This window comes from Mustela putorius, unplaced genomic scaffold, assembly GCF_011764305.1.
Source record: "Mustela putorius furo isolate JIRA1106 unplaced genomic scaffold, ASM1176430v1.1 tig00000145_pilon_pilon_pilon, whole genome shotgun sequence".
Classification (NCBI taxonomy): domain Eukaryota; kingdom Metazoa; phylum Chordata; class Mammalia; order Carnivora; family Mustelidae; genus Mustela; species Mustela putorius.
In genome coordinates, this window is record NW_025421294.1 from 10549498 (window position 1) to 10577481 (window position 27984).

The 27984-nt window shown below is 37.2% G+C and overlaps 1 protein-coding gene across 10 annotated transcripts in view; it reads left to right on the forward strand.

Annotated features, from left to right (window-relative positions):
• Positions 1 to 27984, forward strand: part of PDE4D (phosphodiesterase 4D) — a 1492536-nt gene that overhangs the window by 1261411 nt on the left and 203141 nt on the right. For all 10 annotated transcript variants that reach the window (XM_004744606.3, XM_045075658.1, XM_004744608.3 and 7 more), the window contains 2 exons: positions 19783 to 19819; positions 26295 to 26368. In XM_004744606.3, coding sequence (XP_004744663.1) covers positions 19783 to 19819; positions 26295 to 26368 — 111 coding nt within the window. The remainder of the gene's footprint in view (positions 1 to 19782; positions 19820 to 26294; positions 26369 to 27984) is intronic.

A 27984-nucleotide genomic window follows, 5' to 3' on the forward strand; every position in this document is an offset into this window, starting at 1 on the left:
TGACAATGAAACTTCTTCAGTCAGTTCTGGGTCTCCCCATCCTCCTGCCTCTATCCCACAGATCTACATCTGTTGTCTCTGGTTCCTTACCATGTTGTATTGCCTTGATATTCTGAAATCTATTTTCCATTCCTATTTACCTCAGAAGATCCATTAATTTAAGTAATATTTCTCAGTCACCCATTGGGTAGAAGGAATGGTGCTTGTCATTAGAGGAAATACAAGGTACATCTCATTTCCTGCCCTTCATCACTGTGTAGTCTCTCTTCCTTCCTGCTCACAAACCTCCCATTCTCCAGCATCTTTTATAACCCTGCAACATATTTCCCCAAAGTATAGTCCCTTACCTCTAGTCTGTGCTTTGGAAAACTCTTCTCTATATGGGTTCAACTATCAGCTTTCACCAGATGACATACTGTTCAGTATCTCTGGTGCTACAACCTGAGTTGAGCTCCAGATCAGTAGCACTTAAATACTTTCTGGGAATTTATATTTTCTAGTCAACTTTTATTCTCATTATTAGTATATATCCATCATTAACTCAGTGTATAATGTGGGCAATGGTGTCCATTCTTCTTCACCCCAAAACAATGGCCCTTTTCCCAATGGCCCTGTCCTATGTTATTTTTGTCCCGTATTCTCACCTTTTAAATTTGAGATACTCATTTACTCATTCACACAAAATGTAAACTTAGTGAGCAAATATGTTATATTCAAAGCTGCCAATCTGCAGATAGTAGAAGGGCTGACCTTTTAGACCATTATAATAAAAAATGGTGAGCACCGTCCTTGAGGCACACTCAAAATTATGGGAGCGGAGAGAGGAGAAGGACGGTTTGCCAGGCAGGGAAAGGCAACTAAGAGGGGCAACATTTGCATAATGTGAGGCCTAGAAAATCATGGCTCATTTAAATAGTGACAGTCTGGTTGAGGTCAATAGTGAAATGTGGCAGGATAGAAAGAAGATTTGAATACAGTCTATGGGACCCAAGAGTCTCAGAGGTTTTTAGCAGGGATTTGTCATGCTCATATTCTTATTTTTGTTGCTTCTGATTATCCTGTTGTTAAATGATTATCGAGAGTGAAGGATCTATAGGCAAGTAGATCATTTTGAAATCTGTAGAAAAAAATTTGGCTAAACATAATACAGGCTCAGGTGAAGGAAATGGAGGTGGGATGAAGTTGGTCTGGTGGCAGGAGGCTTAGAAAATGGTGTGTGCTTGGGGGGAGGGGCAGAGAGCCAAGGGGTAGGAGAATCAAAAAGAATGCTGAAGTTTTCACCATGAACATGTAAGTGAGTGGTGACATTGACATGAGGAACACAGGATAGAGAGTGGACAACATGATGGCAGATAATGGATAATGAATTTGGGTTTTACCTGATGAGGATAGAACTCTATGGAAAGTGAGACTACAGTTAAAGGACAAGAACAGAGAGCAAAAATGACTGTCCAGAGGATGAGGAGAAATTAGAAGAACCAGTTATCTTATGTAATTGCTAGGTTTGGGTTGACAGGCAAGTGAAGATAATAGAACTAGAAGCCCACTGGGTTGAGGGGTGAATTCAAAGCAGAGATATCAGCAGATGCAAGCTTCTTTTTCAAAGTTGACAAGTTAAAGGGGGAGAGAGGACTAATGCTGCTTCAGGGAGAATTAAGTTCAAGGAAATTTTTCTTTGAATTCAGGACACATGAACTAAGGCAAGGAGGGGACATTAAATAAGGCACTGTAGCTGCTGATAAGAATAGACATCATGAGCTCAAGTAAAGGGATTAATTTTGGGAAAGTCATAGACAAGTGATGTCATCTATTTTCTAAACTTTTAGTAAATTGATTCTTGGATACCAGTGTATAGATTATTTCTCTTAGACCCTCTATTAAAGATTAAATATTCCATGCATTTTATGAAAAGTCTCTATTTCATATTTAAGTGGTATTTTCTTTCCAAAGCAAACTTACAAGGGTGATCTTATTTTTTCCCTATACCTATTCAAGAGTTTCTTTATCTGATTGGATTCATAAGAATGACAAATTTAATCAGCCTTGATACAACTCTATAAATTTTTGAAAAATAGTGTCTTGACATGTTCAGCTTTCTCATTCCCCCTGGGTATTTACATTGGATCAATAAGATTATATGTTCCTGGAAAGCATACTTTCTGCCAGGAAGATCAAGTTTCTCTGAGAAGCAAGGTGAATAGAATAAATAATTGCCATGTTAGTCTTTAATCTGATAGTACACATACCTTCTATACATAAAGGATTATGCCTTCTCTTCATTTGACTCCACACGTGGCCACATGTAAACTTCTATTTTCTTATCTCACCTAGTTCCTGATAATGCTAGGAAGATTATTCAGTGTCTGTAATTCAACTATCCTTTACAGGGAATGACATCACCATATATCTTAATCACTTTTGATGATTTTATATTTATTGTTCCAGTTAACGTTTCCATTGAGAATACCCCTTAGAAACCTCAAGTACAAATAGTAGCAGTGAAGGTCAGTGATTATTTATGTGAATAAAATGTTTTGGAGAACTTTTAAATGCTCTTTAAGTTGAAATATAATTGTTTAATTTATTGAGAAAGTGAGATGGAAAATCATTGCTTCTTAATAGACAGGATGTCATCATCCTCTCTTCTATAAATAGATACTAGTTAAACAGTGGAGACGTCAGGAGAAAATAAGACTAATAATGGGCATAATAACCATCATTGGCTGTGTATGTCACCCTTCATTTGGCAAGTACTTCCACATCTGCAATCTGATACTTTGATATTTTGCATAGTCCTATGGATAGGAACTTCATTCTGTTTTATAATTAAGAGATCCAAGGTCCTTAGAGCTTAAACTTTTTTAAAAGCACGGCAAATATTTTGATCATTTCTAGAACATTATCTTGGTAATGCCATTATAAACAAAGTGCTGGGAACTGTTGTAGCACAAACGGCTAAGAAATAGAAGTCTTGGGGCACCTGGGTGGCTCAGTGGGTTAAAGCCTCTGCCTTTGGCTCAGGTCATGATCCCAGGTCCTGGGATGGAGCCCCACATCAGGCTCTCTGCTCAGCAGGGAGCCTGCTTCCTCTTCTCTCTCTGCCTGCCTCTCTGCCTTACTTGTGATCTCTGTCTCTCGAATAAATAAATAAATTAAAAAAAAAAAAAAAAAGGAGTAGAAGTCTCTGTTGACCAAATGCTTTTGACCAAATGGATTATTTGACATTTTGAAAATTTGGCTTTTAATTATATTTTAAGAATAAAATTAGGGGTGCCTAGGTGGCTCAGTGCGTTAAACCTCTGCCTTCAGCTCAGGTCATGATCCCAGGGTCCTGGAATGGAGCCCCACATCAGGCTCTCTGCTCAGTGGGGATCCTGCTTCCTCCTTTTCTCTGCCTGCTTCTCTGCCTACTTGTGATTTCTGTCTGTCAAATAAATAAATAAAATCTTAAAAAAAAAAAGAATAAAATTAAATAAAAGCTCAAATTTTTCAAAGACGCAATAAAAAATACGTGACTGACTCTTGCAAAATATATACAAGTCTATAGGATGAGGCTAAACTTAGCTTCTAAAAAATTGGCTTATATAAGGCAAAAGAGAAATTTCTGGAACTTCTGCTTGGAAGACTGCCACTTAGTTTATTTCAGTGTGTCCCCCATAGCAAGAATAATAAGAAAGAGGAAAATTTTAAGTATTAGCATAAGTACAGTGGAGATATAAATACATGAAAAGCAAATTTAAACTACCACTATTAGTAAGAAGTATTTTATAACTACAGAAATGACTGCGTAGCAGAAGGTTGCCCAAATGCTGTCATGAAGAAACACGAAGAAATCGCAGAGTAAATGAATAATTACATAAAATATATGCAGCTGTTTCCCTCTTAAATTTCCTCAGAATGCATTTAAAATTGTTTTAACTTCTGAATGACACTTACTTCTCTTGTTGCACTCCCTCCAGTAAGTAATGTTGTTTGTATTTGCAAATACATGGATACCCTGGAAAATTTAGCATAAGAATTATCAGAGAAAAGACCAACAGAATTTAGTTAAAAAACAAAATTATGAGTTTATTGAAGACAAGCTGCCTGGCAAACCAATTTAGCACTTTAGTTAAAAAGTTTTTCAGGTCACCAGGATAACAGGCCCTATAGTCCCTTGCTTCTGCTGAATAAACATTAACATAGAAAATCCAGAGGCTAGGAATGTAGCTCTTTATGCATACTTAGATATTTATATATGTAGAAGATGGGAGGAAAGGTGCAGAATGGACAATGAAAAGGAGGTGAGTAGACTTGACGTAGCATAGAAAATGGGGCCCACGTGGCAGTCTAGCTCATTAGTCCCCAGCATCCTACAGAAGTTCAAGACTGCATTGATCATTCCACTGATTAGCCACATGTGGACATTCTCTCAGGTAATGGGCATTATCCCTCATCCACTTCTCAAATTACTACCCTTTCTTCAGCAGTTAGCAACTCCCTCACTACCTCTTGAGCCCCTCATGTGAGTTCTTCAGTCCTAGCCATTCTTCCTCACTTCTTGAGTAGAAGGACGCTGTACTTCCTCTTGTCCTGGGTTTGAAAAAGGAAGGATGATTGTTTATGTGTCTATTCATCTCTTCAGTTACAGGTTACATTATTCCTGCTTGGCCTTACTAGGGGATCTCTAGAAATAAAAATAAGGGGCACCTGGGTGGCTTAGTAGGTTAACTTCTGCCTTTGGCTCAGGTCATGATCTCAGGGTCCTGGGATCGAGCCCCACATGGGGATCCTTGCTCAGCTAGGAGTCTGGCTCTCCCTGTGTTCCTCCCACTGCCTGTGCTCTCTCTCCCTCTCTCTCTCAAATAAATAAGCAAAATCACTAAGAAGAAAGAAAGAGAAAGGAAAGGAAGAAAGAGAGAGGAAGAAAGAAAGAAAGAAGAAAAAGATATGTTGTATTATAAAAGTTCTAGTCCTCCTAGGATCTGCATGAAAAGTTTATAGCCCTGCTGAGCTAGAGTTTAGATCTTATTACACCAGTAAGTCCATCTCCTTTCTTAATCTTAATTTACCATTTGAGTCCTGTAACATGATCTCAACATGGAAAAGTTGGGAATGGGTCATGGAAAGGTGTTATGGCCACATAATCTCTGCCCTTATTCCTGAATTTTCTCAACTAAGGAGTTCTCATCCATCACCTGTGGGGTGAGAGTAACAAGACCATGGCCAAGGTTCTCAAAACATGTGCTGAGGTCCCTGGGGCACCACAAGAACTCACATGGCTGCCTGGGATATATTAAGGGAGACATCAAAACATCTGTCTGTCACGTGGGGAACCAATAGCTAGACATCTTTCCCAGTTTCAACTTTAGGTCATTACTTTTCTCTCTGTGATACCATCACTTTGCCAAACTGAGTTTTGGATAATTGCTGTGATCAAAAGCAGGTGCTGCACAAAAATCATCATGGAATAGGATAGAGGGGAGTCAGTGTCTGATTTTGTTCCAAAGGGAGAAGTTGTGTAGTCCTCAGCAGGCACTGAACTGTTGTGACAAAACCTTATTCAACAGTTTGGACTTAACTACTTAGTATTTGGAACTATTCAGTATTTCTTTTGGCCAATGGCATGCCTTAAACAATTGCTGAGAAACTAAGAGTGTTGTGAACTGAGAAAGTCTGAGAACCTCTCTGTTAGGGTGTTTATACATGTCCTTAGGATTAGAGCTAGATCAAATGTCTGTGTGAAGAGAGATTGTGTCAAGAGAAAGAAAAAAACAACGTTACAGATTCAAAGCCATGAACTTCTTAATGAGCTCTAGAGTAGAGAATTTGTTCCATTTCTAATTCTGTTGTGACCCAAGTAGACAAAATCTTTTAGTATTGTCAGAAGTCAGTGTAATTTTGATAATGAGCCAGAGAAACCAGGCTTTTTTTTTCCCCCATTCCCAGTGGGCTGACCACTATTACTATTATTACTATAGAGAATTGAGACAGATACTAATACTAACCATTAAATACCAAGAACTCTATTGGCCAAGTATTCTTGGCTCATCAGTTACTATAATACATTCTTCGCTACTTTTTTTTTCTCTTTTTAAAAAATTCCACCTCCAGTCACTGAGGTCATTTTATTTGTCTCAAGAAACCAAAACAACAACAACAAGAAAAAAAACTACACAAAAAACAGGAATCCCATGAATGCTAAAAAATAATACTTATAAAGTAGTTAAACATATTTCTTCAATCTTTGAATTAAGGAATTAAAAATACCAGTCAAGTACACATATTATATGTTTTTAATCTCATGCTTTTAAAAAAATCATAAAAATAAAATGTTAATGTTCTGACATTTAGAATGATCATGTTTGTTAACGCCATAGGGTAAAACTAAGGAGTTGAATTTAATGTATTATTCCAACAAGAAGGTGTCAGTGTGTTTGGGTGACACTGTACTGTGTTCCAGTCTTTTATTTATTTATTTTTTAAAGATTTTATTTATTTGACAGAGAGAAATCACAAGTAGGCAGAGAGGCAGGCAGAGAGAGAGGGGGAAGCAGCTCCCCACTGAGAAGAGAGCATGATATGGGGCTTGATCCCAGGACCCTGAGATCATGACCTGAGCCGAAGGCAGAGGCTTAATCTACTGAGCCACCCAAGTGCCCCTTTTATTTATTTTTAAAAATGTTTTATTCATTTATTTAAGAGAGAGATAGAGCACAAGTGGGGACGAGCAGAGGAAGAGGGAGAAGCAGACTCCCACTGAGCAGGGAGCCCAACATGGGACCGATCCCAGGACCCCAGGATCATGACCCAAGCTGAAGGCAGCCGCTTAACTGGCTGAGGCACACAGGAGCTCCTGTTCCAGTCTTTTAAATAACTAATTAAGTTATGTGTTCTAATCCCCCTTGATTATTGCTGTCAAAGTAATATATCTTGAGGTTTTAGGGGACATGGAAAGGTAAATATTAGTCTTGAAAAGTTCTTAAAGCAGGTGGAAAAAAGAAAAGGAGAATGGATAACATTAAAAATTCATTATTTCTTGGGGTATGTGGGTGGCTGAGTAGGTTAAGCCTCTGCCTCTGCCTTCAGCTACAGGTAAGTATCCGACTCCTGATTTCGGCTCAGATCATGATCTCAGGGTTGTGAGATCAAGCCCCAGATTGGGCTCTGCACTGGGCCTGGAGTGTGCTTAAGATTCTCTTTCTCTCCCTCTGCCCCTCCCCCTCCATCACACTCTCTGTCTCTCAAAAAAAATTCATTATTTCTGTGACAAGATTATTCTTTTACACCTTCAGGGGACTTTGCCAAATATTTAGCATGCAATTTCCCTTTTGAATTTCCTCCATATCCTATATGTTCCTTGGTGTTTGGACTCTAGTTGTAATTGTGGAGGAAAAAAAAGAAACAGAAAAATAAGTCACCTGAGTATTCTTCAATCCCCATATGTAAGAGAAAAAGGCACTGTGAAGACAAGCTATTTAAACTTCTAAATGTTTGATTATGCAGCTATACTTTTACCTTAGACTTAGTACTAAACAAAGTGTAACATCCACTTTTTAAAAAATTGAGACGAAAGTGTAGCTTAAAAAAAAGTGATCACCCCACAATTCTGTGAGTCATCAGACTTCTGCCGGAGAGCAAACTTAGATCAACCTTGGTAAAAGAGAAACTGACTTATTTTTCAGTGTGTGCGAAGAACACAACCCCTCAGAGAAATTTGTAAGTAAAATAAACTAACTAAAATTAGGAAATTTTGAAAACCATTTCAATAAGAAAAATTAACCCAGTAGTCTGTCCAGTGTTGTGAGTGCAGAGTGGCCCTTGGTGAGTGACTCAGGTTGAAATTATTGGCTCCCCTGTAAGGGGACTTGTAAGGGACAGATGGGCATTATGAAAGAAATTCTAGTTCTTTTGCTTGTGGACCCCAGACCTGGTGGCTCTTATTTCTTTCCTTAACCCCATGCTTTTTCTCTTGTGTATTTAGGAGGACTAAAATGAAACCATGCAGCAGTGTATTAGAAAATGAAAATTACCTAAATATTAAATTTTGATGATGGATGATAGGAATGGGCAGTTTGTGACAGGCTTGGAGAAGGAAGATAATCCATTCCTGAGAGAGGGGCCCAATCTGGGTCTTCCACCACATTCCAAAAAATGAGTGTATTACTTAGTGTGTTTTTAAATGAGAGTGTCATGCTTTTCCTCATTCAGCAAATATTGACAGTGCCCACTCCATGCCAGGGTACTGTCTGAAGAAGCTATGGGCCCGTCAAAACAAGAGAAAACTCTTGTTAGTATCATGCATTCCTGTCATTTTCTTTTTGTAAGTTCTAAATAGAAAAGGAGACTTACCCAGTCAATATTAAGATTCCTATGTGGATATACTCCTGTTTTCACTACCATATCAATGACTTTTTTGCTTGTCAGTCTTAGTTCCTTGGTGAATTGTTCTCAATGTCTTCTGTACCGTTGTCTGAGCCTTATAATAAAAAGTAAATGTTTATGGGATGTCTTTCTTGAGATAAGATGTATTAAGGGGTATGCGTAACTATTCTCACTAAACCCATGCAGTATGAGATATTTAAAGATATACTATTTAAAGATATACTATTACAAAAACAGACAAAGAAAGCCTTCAACCAGACCCATGTTTTTTCTTCAGAAAAGCCAAATAAAGAATATCGAACACTGGGCTTTTCTATCAGATTCCTGGCACTTCATTGTGTAGCTCAGGTGAGATTTGCTAAAGAAATAGTGCAATTATTCCACCTTTCTGTTGCGGTTTCTCTCTGGTTTTGTGTCAGCTTTTCATTAATTGTCTTGGGATTTCAGGGGTTTTCTTAACCTTGGTGCAGAAAAACATGTTGTCATTGATTAGTGGACAGTTCTGTCTAGACATCTGTAAGATGTCAGTTTCTACAACTTCTCACTGGAAGCAGGCAAGTGAAAAGCAGAAGAGAGAGTAGCTTTGTGCACTCTGGCAAATGTGGGAGTTGCCCTGCGACAGAGAATCACTGAAGCAATTCAGTCGATGAGGTTGTCTTCTTGTAAATGGTTATGAATGGTCCCCAAACCAAGACCTTTCAGCTCATTGTTTCACTTCCAGGGAGAACAAGGCTATACGCAGATATTGTGTTTCCCTGTCTCAATGTCCAGTCCTTCTTTGCAACTTAGACAACTTCAAGCTGAATTTGTTCTCTGCACCAGGAACAGTTGTGTTTGTTTGACTGGTTATTTTTTCTCTGTTTGATTTTTGTTTTTGTTTTGTTTTGTTTTGCCAAAAAAGTCAGAAAACAACTATTACAATTTATGTGTTATCTATAGGTCCCTATGGCAACTTTTTTAAGTGCAGTAGAACAAAACTGTCATCTAATCATTATTATTTGCAATTATGAATACATTTCTATAGAAACTAAACAGAAGGCAGTTGACAAAAAGAAATATTTCACATTAAATCATAGAGTTAATTGCATGTGTTGACACACACGTCTTTTTGTATGTAATCTTTATGTTTAATACACTGAGTATCTATTCATTTATTCCACCTGCTATAGAGATGAGGTAAAATTTCTATTTTGCCGTGTCATTATTTCTTGGTGTCTCTTTTGTTTGTTTTGCAGTGTTGACAGGTAGCCCATCTTGTATTATTTATCGAGGAAAGGGATTCGTCGTTTACCAGGCAAATGACCTGTCTAAAATCCAATTCCTCAAATACAGGAGCAAAGTGACAAAACACTGTTTCAAAGATTCCGGAACAAACCTTGCATTCATCAGTTCAAGTTTTGTTTCATGAGGTCTACCATGTTTCTTCCTTTGTGGCTAGATTTCAGTAAATTCTTTGTGGAGTGGAGTATATACCATTAGTTCTTGACAAGTAATGGTACATGCTTAAAAGAATACAGAGTAGGAATATGTTCTTCAAATTGTCTGGCATCCATAGAGGCTTTATAGTGATGGAGAATTCTCCCAGGAAATGTAATGCTTGGTCTCAAAATGATCATATTAGGAAAAGTAATGAAAGTATCATAAGCTCAATTTTATTTTATTTTTTAAAAGATTTTATTTATTTATTTGACGGACAGAGATCACAAGTAGGCAGAGAGGCAGGCAGAGAGAGCGGAAGAGAAGCAGGCTCCCCACTGAGCAGAGAGCCTGATGTGGGGCTCGATCCCAGGACCCTGGAATCATGACCCGAGCTGAACCCACTGAGCCACCCAGGTGACCCCATAAGCTCAATTTTAGAAATCATAAAATTCTGCTCTGCTCAAAAATATTGTGCCTTGCATGTGATTGAGGACATGCTTGCACACACATGCACACCCCATGAATTAGAATTCAGGTATCTTGACCCTGAACATAATGATTTTGATCAACGATTTGGCATTTGCTGGCAGGTCAAACAGCCTTTTGATGAGAATGTAATAAATAAGTAAAACAATTAAGCTGAAGTTTCTATTTATCCTTAAGGAACAGAGAATCTTGATGGGCTTCTGGACAAATCTTTTAACTTAAAGCCTTTGCCGAGCAATCAGGAATTTTTGTTATGTTAATACAGCATTCTTTTGCCTCCACACTTAGAGTAGATACATTTTTTTTTTCAGTTATGTTAAAGATTGTCTTCCCTCAGAAGACTTGCAACTGAAGTTCTCTAAAGATTACTCAAGAGTTGCAGTGGTTAAGTTGATAGCCATTAGCCACATGTGACCTTCACATAATTTGAATTAATTAAAATTAAATAAAAGCAAAAATTCAGTTTCCTAGGCACACTAGGCACATTTCAAGCCCTAAGTAACCACATGTGACTAGTGGATACTGGTTTGGACAGCAGCATGAATAGAGAATATTTAGTATTTCCATCTTCGCTGAAATTTCTCTGGATAGTTGCTATTTCCGAGTCTAGGACTTGTACTACTATGAGGCTGCTGACTAGTCTGAATTCATTAAGCATGCAGAAAGCAACATGGTGTGGTAGAAATGAAATACTTATTTTAAAAGCCTGCATTTAAATCCAGCTGCACTACACATTGCCATGCCTAGGGATTTCATGACCCAGTAAGATTTCCAAAAACTACCCAGGAGACTGACCAGGGGTTACAGAAGCACATAATTTGCCACGTAAAGGACATTAATAAGAAAATCCTTGTCAATATGCACAATCACTTTATTTTTAAAGGGCATTTTCATTTCAATAAAAAAGAAAGGGCATGATCTCAGAATGAAGGAGAGTTTTCAAAAGCAATCTGTTTACCTTGTTTGAAACCTCACCCCATGGTCCATGTTTGTTTTTATTTTGACAAGTTCTGTTGGGTGAGTACCAGCTCTCGGCTTGGCATTTGGAAACCATTGAACTGTACCACCTGCCAAGAGCATGACTTCAACTGACTTACTTGGGTTCCCTGAGCCTTGTTCCTTATCTTAGAATGGGAATATGAGCATCTTTTTAATGCACAGTCATCAGAATTAAATACTTTGTGCCAGAAGGACATAGTGTCTGGCACATAGTAGGCATGCATAAAACGGTACTGTTCTCACTCTTCTCTGTTTGATCATGCCCTTCTTTTTAATCTCCCAAATCCTTTTACCACCTGAAGATCTTTAAAAATTGTTGCATTAGCTCCCCATAAATCTTTCTTCCTAAAACCCATCCTGGAGAAAAAAACAACAGGGCAGGGTCATTGACCTTAAGAACGGGACAGTTGAATGAGATACATTTCTGTGAAAGAAGAACCTGTTCCTAGAACACAAAGTGAAGGTACTTGTGAAAGCTTGCTGAGTCCTCAGCCCTCCCTTCACTCCTCCCCCCTCCACAAAGTCCTCACTCAAAGCGATGGAGGTAATTTGTTACATCCACACCCCTGGGAGAATCCCTCCATTGTAGTGGCCTTTATTAAACAAAATAATTAATATGTTTAGTGACTGTATCTATACATACTTTTTAACTTACTAAATTTGGAAAAAGTTTTGATACATAATTTAAAAAGAGATTTTTTTTTTGGTACCATTATCTAACTAGCAAATTTGAGGGGATTGATATCATGTACCTTCTCTAATGATGCCTAAATTTTTGTTTTATGACAAATGAAGAGATAACACTTCAGACTAGAGAATTTTTACTCAGGATGCATTAACTCCACTTCCATTTATCATCAGTGCATGTGAGAAAAGAACATGTGGGTAAAATATTGAGGAGTTTTAAGAATTTGTGTGGTCAAGTACCAGTCTTGGCTGTAATTCTTAAAACGTGAGTAAGAAATTAGCAAATGGTTTAAATTTCAGAAGACTAGGTAACTTCTAAGGTCACATCCATTTCTAAAGTTATATGTATATATAATATATTAATTTTAGGAATTTATTTTTTAGAGCAGTTTCAATTTCACAGCAAAATTAAGAGGAAGGCACAGACATTTCCTATATATGTCCTACCGCACTCCAGAAAGCAGGGTCTGTATGGACACATTAGACAATGTTTTAATCATATGAAATAGTCCTTAAAATGTAATGTTTGCTAGACAGTGTTTTAGTGTAAAGAGTTTTTTTCCATTGAGTCATAAAGGAAAATAATAAAGTAAATTCTCTTTATGCTAATGAGGATGGTGGTGGGTTTTCTTTCTCACAATACCTTTTTTCCCTCTTATTTGAAGTACAGAGGTAGAAAACAAACATACTTATGTCAAGGGAAAGAGAGCCTAGAAAATATCCCTAAGGATTACACATACACATGTGATGTATGTGTGTGTGCGCACACACACACATGCACATTTACATATGTTTATATATATAAATGCATAGGAACATAAATGCCATCTTCAGAGGACTTCGTTACATTCAGCATGCATACAGTCTTGCTACACTCTGCATATGAACTTGTGGTCTTCAACTATCAGCCAGAACTATCTCCTGGTTAGAAACCAAAGATTATTTCATTTCATTGCATTTATTAATTTATTTTTGGGTGGAAGGATATGCAAATCAGTAGGTAGGTGAAGCTTGTTATGTTTTATAAGTCATTGGTATTTATGGTGATTTTGTTTGGTTGGTTGGTTTTTAAATTTTTTTATTTTTTGCACTTTTATGTAATTTCTGTTTGTTATTTTTATCAGACATATCACCTTCATGAAATGGAAAATGTACTAGAGGTTAGGCATTGTTTCAAATTTGCTTTTGGCGTTGATAAATATATTACAGGTACAGATTTGCAGTATTTAACTACAGACCCACCAAAGTTGGGCTGCTCAAATTTGAATCCTGGCCTTTGCACTCCACATGCATGTGACTTTTTGTGCTTGGGTTTTCCTTTCCTCACCTACAAAAAGACTTTTTAATAAGAGATACTCAATGTAAAGTGCTTTGCACAGTGCCTGGCACACAGTAATCAATAAATGTTATCATTTTTGTTTTATAATCATTATCATTCCTTGTGATTTTTACCATTATTATTTACAATTTTGTTGGTTATTTGTACTCTGACTTTTTAAAATAATTATATTGAAAGCCCAGTTTAAGAAAGTAAAAAAAAAAAATAATGGTAACATATTACAAGGCCTCCAGTGCTAAAACTAGTAAGACATTGAATTATTCTACAGGGCATCAGTGAAAAAGAACAATTTATTACTCAAATATATTATAAAATTACAATGCAAGGGCAAAAAAAGGGGTTAAAAGTATTAAGGCTGTTGCCTCCGTAAACTTAGGAACTTAGATGGCCTCATTTGACCTGTTTATTTTGTTTAAGATTTATTTATTATAGAGAGAGGGGGCAGGATGGAGCAGAGCGAGAGAGAGAATCCCAAGTAGACTCACCAGTGATCTCAGAGCCTAGCTCTGGGCTTGATCCCAAGACTGTGTGACCATGACCTAAGCCAAAATCAAGAGTCCACTGATCAACTGAATAGGTCACCCAGGTTCCCCTTATCTGTATTTATGTTAGCTTATTTGTTAAAACTGAGGAAAGATCTTTAAGTTTTTGTGTTTGTTTTTTTTTTCCTTTTTGTACTGGTATGGAATAAAAATACAAAGGTGCTATTCAATTAGGGTAAACATTCCAACTTGATGACTGATAATTACAGTTAGCATTATCAAAATACCATAAAATTATATATACAAACATACATAAACGTGGCTTGAAATTTGACACTGAAAAAATTCTAATTGGAAGATACTACCTTATACAATATTGAACAGCTTTAATTTTGCCTTTATACTGTTTTACATTATTTTGGGTTCTCAGTAAAATGTTGAGCATTCCTGCCAAAATGCAAGTTTTAGTAGTTGTGACTTCTGACCACAGGACCAAGTTTTGTGGTAATGGACTACCTGAATTCTATATGGCAGTAGCTTCAAAGAGGAAAATCAGATTCAGGTCTGGCAGAGGTTGGTTTTGTTACAAAGGAACTTCATTCTTTGGGGTTCCATAAATTGGGTACTACTTAGCTTTTTTTTAATTTGGTTTAGAGTGGAGCCAGTTCTAAATTAAAAGGCCAAGTGATATAGGAGGAGCAATATCATCAGGTAAATGTGATACAAATGAAGCATATTTTTTTTCATTTTTTTGTTTGTTTGTTTGTTTTAGTGGTATAATGTCTACTGGGAGTTTACCAAAAGCATAATGTCTTCTTCATAAGTAATTTTAAAGGGATCATTGTATTCTTTATTTTTTTTTAAATATTTTATTTATTTGAGGTCCCTGGCTGGGTCAGTGGGTTAAAGCCTCTGCCTTCGGCTCAGGTCATGATCCCAGGATCCTGATACCGAACCCCACATTGGGCTCTCTGCTCATCAGGGACCCTACTTCCCCCTCTCTCTCTGCCTGCCTCTCTGCCTACTTGTGATCTCTATCTGTCAAATAAATAAAATCTTTTTTTAAAAAAAAAAGATTTTATTTATTTATCTGAGAGAGAGAGAGAGAGCATGAGGAGAGGTAGATCAGAGGGAGAGGGAAAAACAGGCTTCCCTGTTCTCCAACTGAGTAGGGAGTCTGATGGGGGACTGGATCCCAGGACCCTGTGATCATGACCTGAACCAAAGGCAGATGCTTAAGGAGTCCCTTAAGCCCCAGGTGTCCCAAGGAGTCATTATAGTCTTAAATGTAACATTTGTAGTTTCTCAAGCCTAACATTTACTTTTTCTGAAAAAAGAAAAAAAAGTCACTTTTTTTTTTTAATTTTATTCATTTATTTGACAGGCAAAGATTACAGTAGGCAGAAAGGCAGGGAGAAAGAGAGAGAGGGGGGAAGCAGGCTGCCTGCTGAGCCGAGAGCCTAATGTGGGGCTCGATCCCAGGTCCCTGAGATCATGACCTGAGCTGAAGGCAGAGGCTTAGCCCACTGAGCCACCCAGGTGCCCCCAGATCACCTTTTAAAAAATGATATCTATGGGGGCACCTGGGTGGCTCAGTGGGTTGGAGCCTCTGCCTTCGGCTCGGGTCATAATCTCGGGGTCCTGGGATGGAGTCCCATGTCGGGCTCTCTGCTCAGCGGGGAGCCTGCTTCCCCCTCTCAGTCTGCCTGCCTTTCTGCCCATTTGTGATCTCTGTCTGTCGAATATATAAATAAACTCTTTAAAAAAAAACAAACCCAAAAAACAAAAAAAATTTTATCTATGGAAAAATATAATTTAGTTTCACAAAATGTACTTGGGAACTATATTTTTTATAATAACTTTATTGTCTGAAATCATAGTTTTGTGATTTTAATTTAAAATGGTAACAACATAAAATATTCAACATCCCTATGAATCTGCACTCAGTGAACCCAATTCTTCATGTCCTATTTTAATATTTAGCTTTATCTTATGAATTTTTTATCAAAATAAACATATTTTTCCTTAGTGAGTTTTTTTTTTAAGATTTTATTTATTTATTTGACAGAGAGAGAGATCACAAATAGGCAGAGAGACAGACAGAGAGAGAGATGAGGAGAAGCAGGCTCCCTGCTGAGCAGAGAGCCCTATGCGGGACTTGATCCCAGGCCCCTGGGATCATGACCTGAGCCGAAGGTAGAGGCTTAACCCACTGAGCCACCCAGGCGCCCCCTTAGTGAGTTGTTTTTAAAGGAATGAAGAACTGAAATGAGTTTGAGTGTTCATACATTATTTAAAATTGTTTTAATTTTAAAATAGAATCAGCACTTAGATTTTAATAAATTTGGATTGATATCTACTTGAAAAATTTAGATTATTAAAAATAGACTGGAATCATTAAAAATGTTTTAAAAGTATGAAGGCTTATATAGTTTTTCAGGACTCAATATGTTTAATGTTAAAAGCAACATATAAAATACAATACACGGTATGATTCTAACTGTGTAAGAAATCCTGCTTTTCATAAAAATCATACCTAACACACATGTGCTTACTTGTATCCGGAAGAAAAATGTTATTGACAGTTATTTTTGAGTAGTTCTGCAAAGATTTTTTTTTGTATTTTTCAAAGTTTCTTCAGTTAATATGTGATTTACATGCAAAATATACATATTAGTTTTTTAAAAGGTCAAGTATAGAAATCTGTTTCCATATTTGTGTATTTTATATGTCTGTACTTCCGTGAATATGGGAGTAGAGGGGTGAGTAGATGCATTCCTCCTGCGGCTAATTCTCGGGGGTTGTCAGATAGCCTAAGTGTTCAGAAACATTTTTATGTACACTCTAGAAATGAGAACATACTTGTTTCTCTACCATTCCAGAAGAGGTGGATCAAGGGTGAGTTGGGGAATGGGTGATAGTTTTGAGTCAAAGGGAAGAAAGACACCAGGATTTCAGAACACCCAGTCATCTGTAAGTTTATCCGTTCCCTAATCCTCTCTGATAAACTCCAGGGGAGAATTTCTTTCTAGTTTTAGAGCCAGACCGAGTGAAGCACGGAAGACCTACAAGTCTTCATGAGATTCAGTTCAGAAAGTAAGCCTTCAGTTTCTCATCAGACGTGCTTTCTCATGCAACTGCTTGTCCTGCTGGCTGTCAATGCCGGGCATGGTCTTTGGTGGCAGTCAGGACTTTGTGGCCCTTAGTGCTCTTGGTATCAGAGGATTAGGGGGCCTTTGATTAATAAAGCAAAACTTTCTTCTGATTAACGTCATCTGCTTTTCCTTCTGCTTTGGCCATCATGAAGTGTGGAGAGGTGGCGGCCTTGTGTGCTTCAACACAATTTTGAAATGAGCTGGTTTACTGATGGTGCTGTTGGTTGGATTCATTTTGTTAGATGACCAGGGGCTTTGCCACAATTAAGGACTCGAGTAGTTTCCGGATCCCAGTGAAATCTCTGTGAGGGTTTGCTTTTGGGTTTTTTCCTTCAGCTTTTTGCTAATGTTTCTGGCTTCTTATTGTAGGAAGAACGAGGGCAGAAAATAAAGTAGTAAGTGATACAGAAGTAGGGGAAGGATGGCCAAAGGCCCAGAAAGTAGTTCTTGACTCTCACTGTCATTACTTTTTTGGGGGAAAAATTTAGCAGTGTACACTGAGCAAGTTCTTGGAAGAGGGGACAGCCAGCCCTCCCTACCTAGACTGGGTGATTCTGTTTCAATCTGTGGTAGCCAGGGCGGGCTATTAAGAACCTCCTTCCACATCCTGAGACTGGAGGTGACTGGCACTGACTGCTGTGACTGTTACCTGGGTACAAATGACCTCATTGCTCACATGCATGCATGCATACATACTACACACACACATGCACGTGCACACGCATGCACACGTGCACACACACACATAGACACATGCATACAGATGTACAATGTCCAAAATGGAGCCTCTTTTCTGATTTCACCCCCCATCCCACATGACTCCCTTCCCACCTGTCCCTATGAATATACCAATCCGTCTCCAAAAGCTATCTTCTTTCCTTAAAGCCATTCCTCTTCCTTTTTTGTTAAAGTTTATTGTTGCTATATTTGTTTGATTTTTACATAAATGAGAGACAATACTATATAATCCTCTCCATATATACATATACATACATATATATATATATTTTTTGTCATATAGTCAAAGATTACTTAAGCATTATATCATTTTGAAAAGAGAAGGATAGGATATAACCTGCCCTCGACTGAGGATATATGCCCATTGGAAGAGTAGAAATAATTTTACTGTTACTGAAATGAGACAATCGAGATATTTGGTAAAAATAATTTCTGAGGAATGAAGTATCTCCATGATTAAAAATATAATGGTCTTTCTTTCTGCTTTGACAGGGAAGGGAAGCAAGACTGGTAAATCATCCTAAATATTTTATGTTCTAAATATATCTTTTACAGAACTTAGTAGTAAAATACAATCAAAGAAAGAATTCATGTTTTAATAAGCATTCACACCATTTTTAGTTTAGAGTCATCAAATGTAATTCATGTAAAAAATGAAACTTATATGGATAAAGTCACTGAGGTTTGGAAGCTGGTACTGCAGTTATCTTTTCTTCCTCTAAATAAAAGAGGTACAAGCTAAAAAAATAAAAAAAAGAAAGAAACTTATTTACAGGGATCAGTTTCAGATTAATAGTGTGCCTTGGTCAGCGTAACTTAATTCTTAGAAAATAAACTTTGTAAGCAGGCAATTATAAAGAATGAAGTGGAAGAAAAGACTGTCCCTTGGGAAAACATCTAGATTTCCTATTACTTTAATTTTGACCATCTGAATAATCTACAGAAAAATCAGGTACCATACCTCCCCCCCCCCAAAATGTAATCCTGGAGCAAAGGAGTGCAAAATAGCACTTTTCCCTTAAAGTGTGCTCCTACATTTCCTGCTTTTTATTTTGCACACTTTGAATTTCAAGATCTCTGTGTAATTTGATGATGGCCGTAACGAATGGTCTAATCATTGGTAACGATCCGTGTACTGACGTCACCCATATGCTGCTTGTGTTAAAACATATTTCATGGGTGGTGTTTGAGATCGTTCAGTCCTTTCCAGAATTGTTCATGACCGAGTGCACAGTTCAGTTGCAATGCTCTCAGTCATGTCCAGGAAGCTTTCTGTGTAGAGTAATTACATTCATTTTTGATGAAAGAGCTTCAGCTAGCCAGATCATAAAATACCCCATGGAGATTTTGGAAATGTTTCTCACGAGTCACCCATGCTAAGAAATACCACGAAAGAACTCTGGGCCCCAGTTCCTCTCTTTCCCCCAAGTAGAATGTTGCACAACCTTCCTTGCCTTTCCTGGTTTCTCTGAGACACGTCATGCTGACACCTTGCCCCTGTATCCCAGGCTTGGTGTGGCCAGTGTTGCTGCAGCAACAGCACACACCGGGTAACATTGCCCTATTAGCTACAGCAGCGGGACGTGAGTCAGTTGAAAAGTTTTGCAGGGTTTTTATTAGTGTATGATGCAGTCCCGTGTCCTCTGCAGCTGCTAGCCTGTCCAAACTCACACACCGTGATGCGGAACACTCGATGCTCATCACCTTCAAATGTTAGATGGTCCAGGGGCCTCTCACTGAGGCCCCTGCTGTTGCTAGATCCTTCCACAGCATCTCTTACTAATGCCTACGATAAGAAGTCACGAGTAAAACTCAGGACATGCAGCTGGGACTCTGTTTCTACTGTTGTATATCCTGTGCACGTAATAAGTAACAGTGACCTTGCTTGATGATCAAGAAGCCCCTTTTAGCCCAGGCAGATGGACAATGGTTAACATCCCCGAAGACAGTTTTTCAACCCACTGGCTGGCAATAACATGTGTTGAAGAATAAGGATGGAATTACTGTAATTCTCTATGGAAATTTATGATAGTGCAATTTGTTATTTAGTACTGATCAAAAGTGGTCACAGAGTTATCATAATTTTTAACATGAGATTTGGTTTGTTTTTCAGACATGGAGATGACTTGATTGTGACTCCATTTGCTCAGGTAAGCATGGTTTGGTGAATGGGCAGGTTTCTCACAGATGTGGAAATTTAATTTAGGGGATTAGTTCTGGTTCTTAATTTCATTTTAAGTCAGATGCAAATGCAAATAAAAATTCTGTGGTTCATTTAAGTAATTCAAAGGCAATGCTAGAGAATGTGACCTTAACCATATTGGACTGTTTCCTATAAACCCATAGACCCAAAGAATGTCTTTGCTTCAGATTATAAATCACCTAAGTGATAAATTTAAATGCGACCATATTTCCTTAACTAATATAAACACTGGAAGCAGAGGGCTATATTGTGGGTTAAATTACATTTAGTATAATTAAATACATGATTAGGGCTTGAAATTTAATATTTCAGTTCACCTTGATGCTTTATTTACTCCTTTTTTATGTGTCATTTGTACAGATTTAAGTTTATCTTAATTTGTTCCTTTTAGACATACAAATCATGAAAATACCTTAACCACATAACATAAGTTCTAGAAGGTGATAAAACAAACTAAAGCATTTAGAGTATGTATAAAATGGTTGATAGGCAGATAGTCTTTATATAGGCCAGTGCGTTGGCACCCTAGCTGCACATTAGAATCACCTAGAAGGCTGTTTATCCCAGGCCATATCCCTGATCAATGGAATTCAAACATTTGTGGGTTGGATCCAAGCACCTGTACTTTTTAAAGGACCAGTATTTATCCAGGCAAAGTTGAGAGACATTGGTATAAGTAAATGGGAACAGGACGGGATATTACTGATTTAACTGGGGTATAAAACAGGCTTAAAGCCAATACTAACTCTAAAAAGAAATGTTGAATATTAGGTTACAAGTGATCCAGACAGATTATAAAAATGGTAATCAAAGCTAACCATAGTCATAATCAAAACTAGTTCTAGTGCCTCAGGTAGCTCATTTAACTTCTCTACAACTTCTTTTTTCAACTGGTAAAATTAGATGACTTGGCCTGGATAAAGGTAGATGTCAGTTCAAACCTTATCTCTTCCTCTTGCTCAGTGAATGGCCTTGGGCAAGTCACTGAACTTTTTCAAGCCTGGTTTACCCCTCTCCTAAATGAAAGTCCCAAGAGAAACTACTTCATAAGGTTTATAAGATCTTAAAATAATACCAAACTTGTGAAATGCTCGGCACAAGAAAACAACATGGATTTTAAGTGTTGTAATTAGTTAAGAGCTGTTTCATCTCAAAAATGTTATAATAGGTTGTTTTTTATATACATACTGGCAGTGTTTGGATAATAGGACTGTGTATAATTCTTCGCCTTTTTCAAATTTCCTGAAATTTTGTGATTGCTATAATTCAGAACAAAACCCTAATGAATCCATAAATAACACACCATGTAAGAGTGATTTTTTTCATTACTGTAGGCAATTAGAGATAGAATATGACCACCATATCTTTTAGAAGTTACTGTTTTGTTTGCTTAAGATTTTGCTGGAAATCATAAATTCTTTCTAGAACCTATATTTCTATGTTCAGAAACATTTACAACTCCTCAAAGTTCTAATCACATTTTAGGATAACAAGATCACACAAATTTAGAGATTTTTTTTAATTGATTACTATTGAGGATCCATAATTTTATTTCTAAGAACTGAGAGCCGGGTGAACAGTTAAAATCAGGAAAAATAACACAAGTAACCATCACCAAACATAAAAAAATCATTCCAACTACAGTTTATTCAGGTAGTTATTTTTACTTCTAAGTAAAATCTCTAGATATTGTTATAAGAAAAAAATATATATACATGTATCTAAATATACAGTAAAAAATGAAAAAAACTGCATGATACTTATCTCTTACTTAAGGTATTATTTCTTAAGTGATAATAAATACTTTTATTTGATAGATTTTTTCTCTAATAAATAGATTAATAAATTTTATTTTGTCCTTACCATCAATGGTCTTAAATTTGTAGGAAATCTAGTCTTTTATATTTTTATCTGCCTCTGCCTCTACTTCTGTTCTTTCTTTCTCTAAAATAAATTTTTAAAATGTATTTTTAAAAAGACAAACTTCTTTCAGAATAGAATTTTTTTCCATAAAAAAGTTTAGAAAAAAATAAAAGGAAAAGGAAGAAAATGAAAATTTCTCATAATTGTAACTCCCCAAATAACTAGTATTGACATTTTGAATCCCTCCCTGGTTTTTTTTTGTTGTTGTTGTTGTTGTTGTTGTTGTTTTTTAAGCCTAGTTGTGGTTTCCTATAAAGCTAAGAGAACAGAATCTTGTTATTAGAGAATTTAGAAAGACATCCAATTTGATGGACAGGGCTGAGCCCTAACCCATCCAGGATAGATGTCATCTTCAGAAACGGTCTTACAACCCTGCTTCAGGTCGTGTTCCCATGTCTCCGACACTGTCAGGGTAAGAAATTCTTGCTGGTGTTTAACCCACACCATTTGCCACTTTCAACTTCATATGTTTCCCCCATAAGCTCAGAATCCTTTTGGTCCTCAAAAAAGTGACATTTTTGTAGAGGTGATTTAGTTCCATTTTGAAATAGTTTGTTTTTGTTGAAATCTTCTGGTGTGGGGATTTCCTTAGGCACCAAGGCTAGATGTAGAGAGGAATCCCAGTGCCATGCCAGGTCATGCTGCCGCACAATTGGCCTTTTACTCCTAAAAATATAGGAACAGTTTGGCCAGAGCTCATTAGGGGGATTCAGGAATACCAACAGGTCTCAACACTGGTGAAATGCCGGAGACTCTGCTTTGCAATTAGTTGCCTCTGGCCACACCCACCCAAATATGTGATATGACTACCTTGTGAAACTATAAGTCACTTAAAATTCTCATCTTGAAGTACTGACTGTTAAAACAAGTGGAATATCTGACCAAGGAAGAGACAGAAAATACCCAACTATTTTCTTGGATCCCTGGAGAAGCCTCATGTTATTCAAACTAAGGAGATAGGCCTGATTTAAGTCTACAGGGTAAGAACATATAAGTCATTTTAACATTAATCAAAATACAGCGTCTGGGATAATTTTGTAAAAAAATGTACTAGCCTTTAACACTATAGAACACTATTATTCCATTTGGTAATAGAACATTGCCAGTATTTTTTAAATACCTGCCCCATTTCACCTAGCAGCAGCCACCTTGTGGCCGGCGGCAGCTCAATCCCCTGGTTCATGCAGCCACCAGGCGCCCCCTGCTGGAAGCTGGTTATCACATTTCAGTTGCTTCTGTTAGTTTCTCCTTGGATCTTTCATTAAAATAAATGACAGCTAGCATCGTCTGCTAATCAAAGTACTTTTTAGATTGAACTAAATGAAATAATCAGTATTCAACCTTTGTTTACATACAAGAAGAGCAATTTCATACAGTTTAACCAAAACATAACTTGGAAAGGTTTCTATCAAAATGACCTTTCTATCTTCTAAGTAATCATAATTTGACTCAATTTTTTGGTTGTTGTTGTTGTTTGTTTGTTTTGTTTTTGTTTTTCTGGACTAAAACTGAGACTAGGAATTCTTCCTCTTTCTCCTCTCCCCCAGCGCCAGTGGCAACTCTTGGTCTGTGTTTTAGCACCATCTAGTGACCTGAAGTGTATTTGTAATGAAAAACAATTCTCAAAATTCTTTGTTTACTCTTTAAGTAGGGGTTTTTAAAGAGAATGTTGTTGCCACATCTTGTTTGTTGACAGCAGTCTCCTCTTTAAATCTTTTCGAGTAATGGTTACTATAGAAGCATACATTGCGTTTAGGCTCTATGTTCAGTTGTTTAACTTTTCAATGAAGCCAACTTTGTTCTGTTATTTTCGGTAAATCTTATTGGCTGATAAATTTTAAAGTATTTAAGAAAATCTGAGATGTGTGTATGTGTAAAGAACATTTAATCCTTGTCCCGAGCCAGTACATGACCCATCTCTGCCAGTTTTCCATAGCACCATCATGATTTCTTTCTTAAAGTGTATATATTTCTCATCATTTCAAGTGCATTTTTTACCTTGACTGATTACACTTTTGCTTGGAGTGGCCAAAGAGAAAGAAATAGCCTTAATTTTCTAACCATTGAGCTGTATAATGGAAAGCCTCAAGGTTCTTTTTGGTTAGCAAGTATTTAAGAGTGGAGAAAAGTATAGGAATTTTAAAGCCCTGACTACAGTTCTTAAGAGGTTGAATTCAAGGGGAGTGAGAACTGCCCTACGGCAAAAGAAAAGAATAATTAAATCCTGACTCAAGGGCTTGAGTAAAACTGCTTCCAGTTCTCTCCCACAGCATATAGAACCAGATGCCTTACTCTGTAGTCTGCAAGACAAGTGAAAGCATGAAAGACGAAATCAGTGCTTTGGTGATGTAGCCACCTAGAATCAATCAACTAAATTTAGGGTAATGCTTTCCATAACATTTGTCTGGAACTTAAAAAAAAATTATTTTTACTTATTTATTTGAGAGAGAGAATGGGCATATCCGAACCAGGGTGGGTATAGGGGCCACGGTGATGGTGGCAGGCAGAGGGAGAGGATCCCAAGCTGGCTCTGTGCTGAGCTCAGAGCGCTTGGAGGGACTGCATCCCTCCACCCTGAGATCAGGACCTGAGCAGAAACCAAGAGTCAGATGCCTAACCAACTGAGCTACCCAGGTGCCTCTGGTCTGGAACTTTAATTTACACTTCTGCCATTATCATATGTGTGCCATAGTGCACGATCTAATCATCCTTAATATAAAACTTATAGAGTATTATTTGACTTTTACAAAAACAGTGGTGTACCACGTGAAAATATAGATTATGCAAAAGAAATACATCAAATCTAAATTAAAAACTGAAATAAAGTAATCTGATTTAATATTTTATTATAACAGAGTCAGAAAACAATTATGGTATAACTTTCATGAACTAATGTTTCCTTTATCAGATTTATTTCTGCACCATTCAAGATTTCATACCTTATGAAAGACAGCATGCTCTGATGTCAACAGTTGGCTATTTGAATACTCCATCATAGGCAGCGTGACCTTCCAGAGCAATGAGTTGTTTATATGTGATAATGAGCTAGGCTTTTCCAGTGCCTGAGTTAATCATGGTTGGCACCTTAGGAAGCACCATTAACTCGTTCAGGAGATAATGATGGAGGTCACCATCCTAGGGTGCAAACAGCATTCCAGTGATGTATAAGAAATAAGGTCAGTTTCAGAAATGTCTGAGACATTTTTGTCTTAGAAAAACATTTAGGCTGCCTTCAGTCTAAGTCAGGGCCAGATGAAAACATTCTGGGTATAATTCTGGAACACTGGAGCAATTATAAATTTGCATTCCTCACTCCCCCTTTTTTTAAACCAATTATAGGCATGCACCAGATCATTAATCAGATGGCATGTTGCCATAATGGGCTAATGTTCATTGAGTGTTTTCTGTTTGCCAGGCACGTCTTGGCACTTATCATTTCAGATCATCTTCACAACAACCCTCAGAGATAGCTATCCTTATCTCGGGTTATAGAAAAGGCAACCTAGGCACACAGAGATTATGTGACTTGTCTAAGTTCACACAGCGAATACATAACAAAGTCAGGTAGTCTGGGTTGTTATGTAATACCTAATGGGACATTTGAAATCTATGTTTTAGTGCAACTTCAACATTGTCATTGTCACCCAGATTAATTATAGCCTCAATATAGACTCCAACCTGGGGGGAGACTTGCCCATTTTAGTGGAAAGGGAGGCAAGAAAAGCCTTTGTAAATTTTCTCTCCTAGTCTTACTTCCAATTCTTTTGCCACCTTCTATTTGCACTAGAATTAGAAAAAGGACCTTCAGAAGTAGGGGAACATATTGGTCCTGCCTTATGTGTATGGGTGTGTTGTGTCTATGTATTCACTTATTCAGCACATTGATTTTAGTATCTTCTATGGGTTCACCTCTGTGCACATCAGGGTGGTCCTGTTTTATGTGAAAATGCATCCCTAAGAATCTTATAGTTAATGATTCAAATAACCTCAACAAAGAAAATAATTTCTTTTTATTAGATAGATAGCCATGTAGCAAAGGTGAAAAAAATTTTAAATTCACCTAGCTTTCTGTTTTGGGAAGTCTGACATTCTTGGTCGATGTTTGAGGAGAATTTGTTGATATATATTTATAATTTTAACCCTTAAAGTAAGAGTTTATTATTATTTTATATTGTACTATTTAAAATTTGCACTAAATGTAACAATGCTCTATGTATATTGCCTGGGAATATTGTGATAACTGTTGCTTCTGTCACCGTAGTCATAGATAATGAGGAGAAATGTCTGGAAAATCTTTGCAATCAGGCCTTCCTAGATTTCAAATAGATAGATGTAAACTTCACTAAGGGCTAGAAGATTCTTCAGTGGTATATGAAACTAGGTTGAAAGTATTATCAGGTTTTCACTTAACAGACTATTTTTTAAATCACCGAGCCATTTTAAATTGCACTAAAAATGGCTGTACTCCAAGTAGCTTAAAGAATCCCTTTTTGTTGTAGGTCTTGGCCAGCCTGCGAACTGTACGAAACAACTTTGCTGCATTAACTAATTTGCAAGATCGAGCACCTAGCAAGTAAGTTATCCTTTCCCCAGGACTTCTTGCTGAACTTTTAAACGGTGTTTTCTCAGTTTGATTGAACTCAGGGCAATATATTAGATTTCTCTGAGTTGTTGCCATGTTGTCTAACCATTTACACTAAGTCATAAGATGTCCTGTTAATTTTCTATAAATACTTTGTAGTGATGGTTCTAATATCAGAAATGAAGTAGTATGAGAAATAAATATGGTGATTGCATCTGTCAGAAATCATCTGGCATAATCAGCCCTCTGCCCAGTTATTTACACTCAGGGTAACTTTATAGTTTTGGCTTACTTCATAAATTAACCAAGGACAAAGAATCTTATCAAGACTTAAAGTCAATCCAAAGTCATCCTCTTAATTCTAAGACAATTACTTGGAGAAACATCATCATACCAAAGATCTTTAATTCTCCTGCTATTACTGAATCTTAGATCAAGAGTGTCCTGGAGTAATTAATAAAATTGTGATTTTTATGATAACAGAGGAAGCAGTTGAAAGAAGGAAAGTTGAGATGGGAATTGAGTATTATTAGGGAACGCTAATAAAAGCAAAAAATCTAAAAAGAGAAAAGAATTTCCTATGATTAAGTGGAAAACGAATTATTTAAATGCTCCTTATTTTGGCAATCTATTGTTAATAATAAACAAAAAGTTACTAAAACATCAACTCCACAAAGAATTTCCAAAAGAAAATTTAAAAAAAAATTTTTTAATCAATAGTAAGAGGACAGTGAATAGAAATTTATTTGGAATTAAAATTTATCTAAGTGTATAAAAGAATATGAAAAATCTGAACCTTCTTATTATTATCCCATAATAATGCAATTGACCTCCCCAATTCACATTTTCCATGATTAAAAAGAGCTTTGACCATTATTCTGCTTTTCCTGTGATAGAAAAGGTTTCTAAAAAGTTGATATAAAAGCCACTATGCAAATAATTCAAATGGGACCCAGAAGCTTCAGTCACTTGTCATTTTTTCCAGGTAATGAACTTTTGCAGTCCCGTTTCCTCAGTTTCAACATTTCTCACCTTCTTCTCTCCACCCCAAACCCCACCCATTGGAGTAACTATAATTCATTCTTTAAGTCGCATATTAAATATAATTTATTTGGGACCGTCATCCCTGACTGACATCCAACATACACTCATTTCCACAGGTCCCAAACTTGATGGTATGCCTTTACATCTCTGTCCGATAATATCCTTCACACCGCTCCTATGTTAACATAGATCCCTCTGTGCTCCACATGCCTACTTACTTGTCCAAGTGCACCTTAAGAACGTCCGTCCGCAGTGAGCCTCACATGTGTAGCCCGGGTGCCTAGCATAATACCCAGCACAGAGAAATCACTCTGCATGTGCTTGTTTGCTAAAAGAGCGAACTGATAATGTAGCACGTGGAATTGGAGGGTGCACTTGAGGTACTTGTTCATTACCAAACATGTCTTCTGTGCTCCATGGCCATAAAATACCACCCTGACCTCAACAGCCTTGTGGGGCTTTTGGCATTTGGTAACTTGTAGGTAAGGTCACCTCCTCTTTAGAAAGTCTCAGCCTCACAGGAGGCATGAGATTACTGGTGTCACTCCCAAACTTTTCAGTCC